Genomic DNA, 13241 nt, shown 5'->3' on the forward strand with positions numbered 1-13241 from the left:
AAAAATATTGTAGGAGGAAGGGGAAAATGAGTTTTACACTATAACCCCCCCCCCACCCAACTGTTTTCTAGCATCCCCCCCTCCCTCTAGATCATCAGCATAATCTCCCTTACATTACAACCCCGGCTCCTCTCTAATCTACCCTGGTTCCAACGAATGCGTATTCTGCAAACATAGGATTGGGAAGACGACATTTGAGTTCTGTTAAAAATTGTGGTTTGGAAGAAGCACTATTATAATTTTGGATCAGTCTGGGGACATTGACGCACTTATAAAAACTCGGAACCAGGAAGGTGACATTCTATTAAACTTGGTACTGATGTAACGACATTTGAGAAATATTAAACTTTGGACTGATATAACGACATTTGAGAAATATTAAACTTTGGACTGATATAACGACATTTGAGAAATATTAAACTTGGTACTGATATTACGACATTTGAGAAATATTAAACTGTGGACTGATATAACGACATGTGGGAAATATTAAACTGTGGACTGATATAACGACATTTGAGAAGTATTAAACTTGGTACTGATATAACGACATTTGAGAAATATTAAACTTGGGACTGATATAACAACATTTGAGAAATATTAAACTTGGTACTGATATAACGACATTTGAGAAATATTAAACTTGGTACTGATATTGCGACATTTGAGAAATATTAAACTTGGGAATGATATAACAACATTTGAGAAATATTAAACTTGGGACTGATATAACGACATGTGAGAAATATTAAACTTGGTACTGATATAACAACATTTGAGAAATATTACACTTGGGACTGATATAACGACATTTGAGAAATATAAAACTTTGGACTGATATAACGACATTTAAACATTTATAAAATGAAATAATTTAAATTTCATTTACGATTCCACAAACAGTGCCATATTACAAAGCATGGCAATGATAAAAATGTGCACAGAAGTTTTGTAGAAAAATTATTTCTCTTAGTTATCTGTTTTATCCCAATAAAGAAAGAAATATTTAAATCTGTTGCTGCAATTCTGAATACAAAGGGGAAATTTAATAGAAGATACAAAACTTTTGTTACTTTATTTTTTAAATCAACTTTTCACCCTTACTGCAAAGTTTATCCAAATAAATTATTCCTATCACGGTTTAGTAGTACAATTACGCATTTATTTCTATAATTGGTTCAGGAGAAATATTTTAGACTTTTTTCAGAGAAATGGTTCTAAGGCGCAACTGGGATACTTTGTGTAAAGAAGTTGGGGTGCGGTTGTTTGATATGAAATCCTAGATTTGTTTGAACAATTTAGTGTAATTTTCACCAATGTTTTTGACCTGCAAATTTTCCATTGAATGCTCTTCCCATTTAAAAATTAAACACGAAAACAGGAAAACGCAAAGAACCGTTTTTTAAGAAAAAATATGAAAATTTTTCAAAGGTAAAAAGAGTGGTATTTTTATTCTGAAATAAATTGATTCCCCAATATATTAGAATTTTTGCACAAATTTTTTTTTCTATGGCTGAAACTTGTTTAGGAAATAAATGCAAGTTTGCAGAATATTTTTTAACTCAGCTTCGCTAAAAAAAAACATGGAATCGGTTTCTTTAGCAAACTATAGCCTGGAATCCAGTAGAACGATAACAGTACCTTTGTAAATTGTTTTGGCCGAAGTAAATAACTTTATTTAGCAGGTTTGGAATTTTTAACCAAAGAGTAGGTTTGAGACAGGAAAACAAATTCTTGTAAACAAAATTAGATTGCAAACTGTGGTGTACGAGAATTGTTAATTTTAATTATCGTTTGTTTTAGTCAATAGAATTTGTTTGGGTGGTTAGTTAAAACATTAAATGCACAGTTCCCCCTTTCATTCTCATAACAATCTCAGCCTAGAAAGACAGGAATCTTGCAATTTTTGATTAAAAAACTTTCCAGTGTTCTCCAAAACTTTTTATATAACATGCGAATATTTCATAAAAATTAGTGAATTTCGAAAACCTTTGAACATATCTTTTCAAAAAAAAAACAAATGCAAATTTTTGTTTATATTCCCCCCAGCAATTGCATTACACTTTTTTTGCAAACAAAGAGGATTCCAACAAAGAATTTTAAAATGAAAATTTTAAATTTTTTATACTTTCACAAAGGAACTGAGTTCTTGTCACATTAAAAGTATGTCATATTAAAACTATTAAAATATTAGTTGTATGAAAAAAGTGTTCTCATGTATTTTCTATCCCTAAATCTGATAAATTAAAAACCCTGCTTGTTTTTTTTTCATATTTAATCACAAATTTTTATTAAATTAATTCAAGATCCGGGAGAGCAAATATTGATTTGTTTATGCATTCATGTTTTCTACCTGTATACATACATTTACAGTTATAACCAGTATTAAAGGGACTGTACTAGCGTAATTTAAAAGCCATATAAAAAGTGACTTTTTTGGCAAGATTAAAAAAAATATTTTTTTTAATAAAGATATTCGTTTAACCTTAGTACTGTATAAAAACGATTAAGGGCAAACATATTTAACAACCAAAAATTCACAGAAAAGAAAAAGCGTTGCTTCATGGATCAATTTTCATATAAAAGATTTTTTTTTTAAATACTTTTTTATATTTTTTACGAAACCTAAACGAATGAATTTAATTGAATCATGTTCAATTTTTTGGACAACAAATGAGATCAAATTGAATCAGAACCATCTATTCTTTAAATCAACCAAGAACAAGTCTCAACAAGTCAATTCGAAAAAAAATTCATAGATTTCCTCGTCCTCACAATTATCGGTCATTTGCATCTATTACTTTCGTTTTCTCGCTGAACGATCGTTTAGTAAAATTGTTCGTTTCGTAAAATCGTTTAATTAAGAGAAATAAATCTGAACCAAAATAAACCTTAACTACATTAACAATAGTAATCACAACTTGACCAAACCAAAACAGAGTGTAAACATTAGAAAAGTAAAGGAATTGAGGGGGGAGGAGGGGGGTAGAGAGAAGAGAAGGGGGCAGAGTGGGAGAAGGGGGAGGAGGGGGATAGAGAGAAGAGAAGGGGACAGAGGGGGAGTGTCCAATATTTAACTTTTCTAGTTTATCCTTAAACCTTGACATAAACTGAAATGTTGGTACAATTATAAAGGCAAACTCTCAATTTATAATACTGCAGTAAAATTCATTGGAAAAAAAGGAAAAAAGGAAAAACCACCATTAAAGGAATTGCTGACGTAAATTCAAATGAGTCTTAATTTGAAAAGTAGCATTTCTGATTCACATCGGTACCGTTTAAACCTTTTTATAAACTTATGAATGACATATCTTCATCACTGTTAGTCAGATAAAGGTTTTGAGGGACTCTAAGCGTAATCAATGCAAAGATTCACGATTCACAACGGTACTCTTAAAAGCTTTGGTGGGTCAAGTACGAGTTTAATATTAATATTTATTTTCAACAAAAGGTGCTCTTCAAACGTGACTTACATTTCTACTTCAGGAAAACAAATACGAATAATGAGAATTAAACACTTTTTAACCTAGAAAAAAATACATTGTCTTCCCAATTATTGATCAGATAAAGGTTTCTAAGTACAGTTGTAATCGGGTTTTGCAATATTCGCATGGAGGGTCAATTAAAAATACACTTACAGTGGCCGAATTTAAAGAATTTGAGCCGCGGCTTTAATCCGCCAAAACCCGGTTTAAATTAAGCGATGGCTTAAATCTTGAAACATTTGAATACAATTTTAAGTGGAACCAACCATATTTAAGTCGCGGCTCAAATTCTTTAAATTCCGCCTCAGGTTATTTAAGCGATATCATTGTGAATCAGAATTGCCACTGTTAAATAGAGTCCCGTTTATTTCATATTTTTTCTTCATATATTTATTCAACTACAAATCACGAGATAATACAAATAAAAAATCACAAGTTTGAACCCGCCTAACCAGAGTTGGTTGTTTTGATTGGTTGGCCCATTATAAGCGATTAAGAATTGTAAATAAAAAGATGGATGTACACTGCGCTTTTTTAACAAAACAATGATGATAAATCAGGAAAAAGGTAAGGAGAGGGGGTGAAAAAGTATAAGGGAAAGGGGAAGAAGGGTTGTAACAGAGGGTAACATATATTATTAGCATCAAGTTTATGAATTACAGGGTGAAAAATCAATTTAATTGCAAAAACAATTGCGATAATAATTTGCACACTTTTCTAATAATTTAATTTAACGAATTTAAATTTTCATCTTTTGTCCAAAGTAGAAGCATTATGTCTAGAGCACGAGCTCTCTGAGGCTTGATAATTTTATTATATTCTGAGAGATATAATCATATCAGGAGAATTTATGATCTAATAAAGAAATGCACCAGTGCTAACTTGCAAAATATGAATATATATTTTTTTAAGGAAATAGAAATTAATGGATATAAAAATTCATTGTATATTGCTAGTGGAGCGGGAGGAGGTCTCAAATGTTACACATGTGGCCAAATATCACTTTGACTAAATCACATTAAAAATATTTTTTTTTCAGATTCAAAGAATGGCCGCAAAGAGATAACATCATAATTGCTCCTGTAATCTCTCTTCAATCTTACATTTACTTAATTTTATTTAAATTAGATAAGTGACCTTGTCCTTGTTATTAAAGCGGAAGTGCTGCTAAGCTGTGAAAGTGTCAGTTAACAAATCGTCCAGAATGCGACGACCAGTGACGACCTATAGGGACGAGAGTGTTGGAGCAAAGTGGAATGAACTGCAGGACTATGAGAAGGATGTCGATTCTAATGGAGGATTAAATCGTCCATCACTGACGATTCAAACTAGATCGCCAAAAATTCAGATGACAACGAAAGAGAAAATATCTGAGTTTAGAAAACTTAGCAGCCGCAGGCTTTACGATATAAAGAACCAACTCAGTGGGAAATACAGGTAATTGATGGACAATTCACAGACATTACATAGATAGGACATTACATAGATAGGACATTACATAGATAGGACATTACATAGATAGGACATTACATAGATAGGACATTACATAGATAGGACATTACATAGATAGGACATTACATAGATAGGACATTTCAAAGACAGGCCTTTTCATAGACAGGTCAATGCATGGATAAAACACTTCATAGAAAAATAAATTAGGAAATAAGATAGGAAATTTCATAGACCGTGCAGATTTTTCATAGACAGATAAAACACTTTTTTTCAGGGACAAGTTTAGGTTTTTGGTTAATAAGGAAGGTGTCATAAAATCAGAGAGACCCCCGAAATAACAGGGCATGAATTTCCTCGTATATGAAATTTCTTCTGTGAAATGCCCTATCTATGAAATGTTCTGTCAATTAATGAAATGACTTTCTTTGAAATGTCCCAACACTAGGAGTAGGAATATATAGTAAGTAAGGTTGATGGTAAGGGGGGGGGGCTGGGTAAGATTGGGAGAGTGGGGTTAGTTATCTGAGAGGCAAGTATTGGTGAAATTATAGAGGAATTAGTACACGTTTATAAACGAATCTAATTCCATAAAGAGGAAAATGAGAAGATAAATTAATAATAAATAGATAATGAATTTATTGAAGAATACAGACGGATGTAGAAAGAATGGATAAAAGAATGAAACAATGAATAAAGATGATATAACTTTAATAATTGAGAAAAAAACTACAATAAAACAGAATCTGATACACTAAAATACAACTGTGTAATAAGAAAACGTTAGATAGCTAGACTCAAGGATGTATTGCAAGGAAAGTTATTTCAGAAGTGCACACATCTTTTGTACTGCAGTGTACTGTCTCTGGGTTGTAATGTAAACACAAGACGGATGTCTAAGCCTGACATGGGATCCATCTTTCACATAAAATAATCAATGAAATATTCTGGTCATAGGAAACTATTATGTGAATTATCAAAATTATCAAAATTATCAAATGCTTTTAACCTCCTCGGATACTAAACGAACACTGATGTATCTAATCTTGTTTACAAATTCCGCCCAAAGAGAACTGGTTTTAATGTGTACGCAGAGTATACACGACCGCAATTAACTTTCCTTGCATTAGACTAAAGTTATCAGACACTACAAAATATTTACCTAATAAAGTTACTAGATCTGATATATCCACATCTCCCACTGGGTCAGACAAGGATCAAAGGTAATAGTAGAGAAAGAGAGAAAAAAAGAAAAGAGAAAGAAATCCAAAAGGAAAAATACACAAAATACACAAAATACACAAAATACACAAAATACACAAAATACACAAAAGAAACAAAAGAAACAAAAGAAACAAAAGAAACAAAAGAAACGAGAGAAACGAAGGAAACAAAGGAAAGAACGAAATGACAGAAAAGAAAGAAACGAAAGGTAAGAAAGGTACGAAAGAAACGAAGGAAACAAAGGCAACGAAGGAAACGAAAGAAACGATAGAAACGATATAAACGAAAGAAACGAAAGAAATAAAAGGAACAAAGCAAAGAAAAGAAACAAAAGAATCGGAAATAACGGAATGACTGACAAAAACAAAAGGAATTAGAAAATGAAAGAAACAAAAGAAATAAATGTAAACGAAAAAACAAAACGAACGAATAAAAAAAGTCTTACTATTTAGGGCTGGTGGTGCCAGATCAATATCTGGTGTGGGTAGAGGTATTAAAAGCTCAAAATCTCTGCAGAATCTCGAACAGATTACAAAGGTAAAAATATAGGGATAACATGCGGTTTTGGGGAAGGGGATATATCAGAGACTAGATGTCGTTTTAGTTAAATATTATTTTTGTATGAAAAGGGGTATAGGGGATGGGGGGGGGGGGCAGAAAATTGGTTCCTTATCTAAATGGTGAAACTAAAGAATAATCCACCTATTTACATCTATATATTTACATCTATATATTTACATCTATATATTTGCGTCTATATTTTTACATCTATTTATTTACCTCTATATATTTACATCTATATTTTTACAATTATATATTTACATCTATATATTTACAGACATTTTTACATCATGCACTAATTACTTGCATAAACCATATATTTACTACTCCAATTGTAACTAAACTTTTCTAATTCCTTTATTTTTGCAACCTCAAGATGGAAGTTTGATATTTAAAACATAGATAATTTGATCTACTAGAATTAACAGTTTGATCAACGACATTGGGTTATAGACTATAGATAATTAGAGTTTGTGACTTTAAAATCTAATTCAAAGAAATTTTTACAATTTGAATTATGGGCAAAGCACATCTTACGGAATTAAAAATTGTAACTTTTCTCCAAAAACGTTTGTATGTTATAAACTAAAGTAAGATCGAGTGAGATAGAGTATCATCTTGTCTAATCCGGGCCGAGCCCTAAAACCAGTTAATGCAGTGCTGACATATTTTTAAATATTCATGTACTAATCCAGTATTCGGGTTGTAACGAAACCTATATTAATGTGACCATTTAGTTTCTCTTCAATATTGATATATCAATACATACATACCAAGACACCCAACCACAACAAACCAAGGACATTCAAGAGCGATATGAAAGATTCAAATGCACAAAGGAATCCTTTGATATTTGTAATAGCAGACATTTTTTGACTGAAATAATAAAAAATTATATTTTTAAATGTTTTTACATTTATTATGGAGTTATAAGGAGTTTAGGAGTTTTGAAGTTTTTCAGTTTTGAAGTGTTGAAGTGTTGAAGTGTTGTAGTGTTGAAGTGTTGAAGTGTTGAAGTGTTGAAGTGTTGAAGTGTTGAAGAAGTGTGGAAGTGTGGAAGTGTGGAAGTGTGGAAGTGTGGAACTCTGGAACTGTGGTGAAGTGTAGAAGTGTGGAAGTTGTCAATAAAATAAGATTAATAATTTTTATGTCTGGTTCAGTAGCTAAAATTTCCGGAAATTTTTGAAAATTTCACTTGATATTTTTTGGACTTAAAAAATTTTATTCGTCTCTAGTCCTAAGTGCTTACAAGGCAATTTAGGTTGCGGCCCTAACTGTTAAAATCAAGCGCCACATTTTCTGGAATTAGACGAGATGATACTCTATCCTAAATTAAATAAAAAACAGACATTTTCCATTTACAACTTGAACAAAAGGTTAATTCAATTTTTAAAATTTCTGTACAGTTCGTATCTTATATTAGGATATTTGATATCCTTAGTGTTGGATTTAGTAACAATTCCACATGTATTCTAAATAGCATCAGGGTTTAAAATGACCAAATAAATTCCTATTAAAAAAAATGTTGTCGGCCGAGAACTGTATCTGTGTTAACCAACTTCTTTCCCTTATTTAACATTTAGATTATCCTTCTATGTAAAAAGTTTATGCGCCTGTATCAATAGAAGCAAAAACGTACTGTACATATATATTGAATTGTTAAAGTAGAAATATAACTATGAAACGTGTATATTACAGAAAATGATTTGGTTTGGTTTCATGAATCATGGAAGACGACCCACTAAAGGCCACATATTAACCCTATAAATGCTGGGCGATCTTAATCCATGCGTTTTGCGCCCCCCCCCCTAGAAAAAGGCCTTGAAGAATATGTATAGGGTCGAAATGCATGTTCATGGCCCAATATTTTAAGCCATAGAAAAAAAATAGACCGAAAGCTTTAATAGTTTGGGTGTTAGGGAGGGTTGAAAAAAATGCCAAGAAAGGGTCAAACAAGTGAGAAAAAAATATTTTTGTTTTAAACAAATATTTAAAAGTGTGACACATGTTTCTACATTCGTTTTTCAAGGGCTTTTTTAAAAATATAGTTTTTAGAACTGTAGCTTTAGTCACAAAAAAGTTATGGGCTTTTTTAGATTATTTCCCCCAGACCAGACATTTTCCCCGCCCTGTACCCAACACTATAAATAAAAAAAAATCCTTTAAATTACTATTCATTTAAAGTCAAATATTTTCTCGGGGATAGTGTCAAAAATGAGAGTGCTAGAACAAAAAACCATAGGGGGGGGGGCGCCAAACACCCCCCCAGCCTGTTTAGGGTTAAACATTTATTTAGTCACTAGTCCAATAATCAAATATAGTTTTTTTTTCAGTTTTAATAAAAGTTTGTTGGGACACCCCGGAGCAATTTATACAAACCAAAAAATTTTCATGAAACCTCAATTTTAGTATTTTCCTCATTTTTCCATTTCTTTCTTTATTTACATTCTAAAAACAAATGCTAAAGGTATCCGACAATAAACATTCCAGAAAGAATCGTTTGATTGTATTTTATGCCACCACAAAGGTTTTCCTAAAACCCTAGCAGGGCCATTACAAAACATTTTATGGATGAACGTTTTTATACAATTTTTGAAATCTAAGAAAAAAATGGGAAAACTCCTAATTAGACAGAAAGTTTAAACTACAGTAAAAAACAAATAATTTACAAGAAATTGGGATTTTTTATCACTTTTAAAAACAAGTTTATAATCAACTAAAATTCATTTTTTTGTCAATATAGCAAAACCTAACGTTATGTGTCTGTTCTAGACCTGATAATGGTTTAAAATTTAGCTCCTGTATTGTATAGAATAGTAAATAATATCAAGAGTATGTTTTGATTCATTTTAACCTTCACAGTAATCTCTTAATAGCTTTTCAAAACAAAGCTTAAAATATCAAATATGTTGTAAATTTGTTGATGATGAGTGAGTGTGTACATTTTTGTATTATACTTAAGTACATTGACATTATTATTATAATTATTATTATTATTTTTATTATTAATATTATTATTATCTATTTGATAATTATCTTTCCTAATGTATATTTTTTGCAGAAACTCATAGATACCCCGGGGTTGACAGAGGCTTAACATTTTTTTCTTCCAATTTTTTTCAAATTGTTATTAAAATGTCATGGGCAACGCCGGGCACTTCATCTAGTTATCATTTTTATAATAATGATTATTATTATCATTATTATTTTTGCTATCATTATTATTATTATTATTATTATTATCAGGATGGGTGGAGACAGGTTGCTGATAAAACTTCGTATCTTGGACAGAACCTAAAGCATAAGTACAGTTCAAAGGTAAAAGTTTAAATTATTTCTTTTTCTTACAAAACTCATATTTTTTTCAACCTTCAGTCGACCTTTCATATTTCAAACTTTGAATTTTGAACTTTGCCTGTTTAAATTGTCATAGTTTGAAAAGTAAAAATCTCACACCACAGTTTGCAAAGATATCCAGGGATTTTAAAGTAAATTATTTTGTCAATTCAATTTTAACTTTAATAATTTATTTTAATTAAGTTTTACAATATTTTAAATATCTATTTGATATCTGATGAAAATATTTTGAGATTTCTATATTGCTTGTTTGTACATCTTTCAATCAAATTTCTGAAAAAAAGGATTTTTTTTAACTTCCTTGTAGTAAGACACTCTACAAGTAAGAATTATCTTCAAAGGATCTTGTTTTTTTTTTAACTTTGCATTGAATTGAACGAGCTGAGAGGATATTGCTTTCTTTTTTGGGAACTTTGTATTCAATTGCTTATTCATGGGTTACATTTGACAAAGCAAAACATCATCCTCATGCTTTCTTGGGGGCGGGGAGGGGGGGGGGGGAGTGAGCGTCTCACCATCTCCTGGAGGGATGTCTTCCAAGCCCCCATCTCTAATGTCAAGAGATATCCCTTCCAATTTTTCCAGTTCATTTTTTTTCTTGCTTCTTGCTTCTTATTTCTTGTTTCTGCAATTTAATGCACTCCAAATAGTTCTTTTGACATAGCAAGTGGGAGAGAGATAAGGAGGTCTGTAGGAGGAAGGATATAAGGGATTGCTTGCTGTTTCCCTTCCTGTTATAGTCTTTCCAATTTAAGTGGAATTTTAAGGAAACCCCCTATGCAAAATGGGGAGATGTAAGCCCTTAAACCCAATTAAGAGGAATCTTCTACAGTAGTCCAGTCCTCACAGCTTGTCGAGTAAAAAAAAACGATATCGTTGTGCATGGCTTGTATACCCATCAGGGGTAAAATTCCTTCTTTCAGCTGCACCAGGATGAAGATGGAGTCTTGTTTTATTCTATATTACATTCGACAGACTACTCCCCTGTATGATAAGACATGTGTGCAACTAAATGCAGCAACTCCCCCTAACTGTAAAGCCGGGACTGCTGTGAGAGAGGTCCGTTCTCTTCTGAGGGCTTCAAGCAAATGAAAATTTGATTTGGTGACAAAGACTTAATTCCTTTAGAGTTTGTGGGATGTAATCTTGGTAATAGTCAATATTAAGTTTACTACTTTTAAAGGCATCGATTAAACTTTTGTTGATTTTCTTGGCTTTATTAATTATTTTGGTATATTTTACAAAATGTCTGTTCGATACTGTAAATTTTTTAGAATTTTATATGTATATGCATATATCATATATATATATATATTTATATATGTATATGCATATATCATCTATATATAACCCCCCCCCTCGATCTCCCCATCTATTGGTTTTTGGGAAAACGTCTTTAAAAAGGCAAAGTATTAATATTTCAAAGAAAATTTTTATCCTATTTAAACATTGCCTTCTAAAATTTTGTGCCTTTGCAGTCTTTAACAAAAGAGCAATTTTTGATCTAAAAATATGTTTTTTAATTTATTCAGTCTATTGTCATTGACGTTTTCTTGTTATTTTTGCATTTTTCTAATTATAAAAATTGTTGTTAACATTCTTAATACAAGGTATTTAATTACTAAAATACTGATAAATAAATTTGTTTTCTGTTTTTATATGTTTTTTGAAAATATGTTTTTGAAGACTAATCTTATTTGTTGATGCAGGGTTTTATAAGGATATCCAATATTGCGTATTTTCTCTGCATGACTGTTAAAATCGCGCAATTAGGAAAACCAGTATAAAGTGGACTGCAAGTCGTCTTTGTTTAATCCTTTATACAAGGTTTTCCACAAACTATGAGACTGCAGAGACGACTGTACGGAATGTTATGCTGTCTTTTTCCTTTAAGTTTAAGCTTGGTTCCTTCGTTTTACAATCTACAAAAAAGTCGCAAAAAGACTGTAAAAGCCAATTGGAATCGAAGTATTGAAAGAGTTTCAGCTGTCGTCTTGACATTCTCATTTTTTGAAAATCTCAAGAATTTAAAATATAAATTAAAGGTTCAGAATCAGGTTTAAGTTTGTACCTTGATACCTAAAAAATATGTTATTTTTCAAAAAAGGAATTAAGATAATATTTTGTTGTAGGTTGATATTAACAAGCTAGCGCCGAAGATGAACTATACAGAACTAGAGGGAGATGTATCAGACGATGAGTTTGGGAGTAGCAGACCTAACGAACTTTTCTAAAAATCCGCTAGGGGATTTAGATTTTGCAGGGAGGATTTAAATTTGCCAGGGGGATCTAGATCCGCCAGTGGGACTTAGATCCGCCATGGAGGATTTGGATCCGCCAGAGATAATTTAGATCCGCCAGGGAGGATTTAGATCCACCAGGAAGGATTTAGATCCGCCAAGGAGGATTTTGATCTGCCAGGAAGGATTTAGATCCTCCGGGGAGGATTTAGATCCACCAGGAGGATTTAGATCCATATAGGGGGATTAAAATCCACCAGGGGGAGTTAGATTTGGCAGAGAGGATTTAAATTCACCAGAGCTGAAAACTTTAGAATGAAATATCCAGATATCCGATCGGTTAACTTTTCTGGAGTTTAAATTCATGTGGAGAACAAGCAATATTTAAACTGAGCTGAAAACTTTAGAATGGTGGATATCAGGATTAAGGAGAGTTTCTTAATATCCAGTTTAAATATTGCTTGTTCTCCACATGAATTTAAACTCCAGAAAAGTTAACCGATCGGATATCTGGATATTTCATTCTAAAGTTTTCAGCTCTGGATATTTAGAAACTCTCCTTAATCCTGATATCCACCATTCTAAAGTTTTCAGCTCAGGGAGATTTATATCCACATGGGGGATCTAAATCCGCCAGGGGGATTTAGATCCGCCAGGGAAGATTAAGATCCACCGGTTGGATTTTGATCCGCCAAAGAGATATAGTTCCGCCCTTAAAATATTGAAATAAAATCTGCCATAGTGATTTTGATAAACAAATTCACCAAGATAAATGGCGGAAATCCAGCTTACAACTCATATAAAATATATGTTAAATATGATTACTGTGATTGTGTTATAAGTCAATTTAATATAATGACTCAGCCTTGTTAAAATTTAAATTTATAATTGTTTGGTCATCTGATACGCTTCAATAAAATATAAA

General features: G+C 31.7%; 1 protein-coding gene across 1 annotated transcript; it reads left to right on the forward strand.

Annotated features, from left to right (window-relative positions):
* The first annotated feature begins 4689 nt into the window (after positions 1–4689).
* LOC111712569 (uncharacterized) lies at positions 4690–12687 on the forward strand. Its single transcript, XM_023487221.1, has 5 exons — positions 4690–4922; positions 6065–6157; positions 6611–6695; positions 9966–10037; positions 12209–12687. Exons 1-5 carry the CDS (start codon positions 4690–4692, stop codon positions 12308–12310), a joined length of 585 nt encoding a protein of 194 aa, XP_023342989.1. The 3' UTR covers positions 12311–12687.
* The last annotated feature ends 554 nt before the right edge of the window (positions 12688–13241 follow it).

This window comes from Eurytemora carolleeae, unplaced genomic scaffold (genome assembly GCF_000591075.1).
Source record: "Eurytemora carolleeae unplaced genomic scaffold, Eaff_2.0 scaffold1136, whole genome shotgun sequence".
NCBI classification, from domain to species: Eukaryota; Metazoa; Arthropoda; class Copepoda; order Calanoida; family Temoridae; genus Eurytemora; species Eurytemora carolleeae.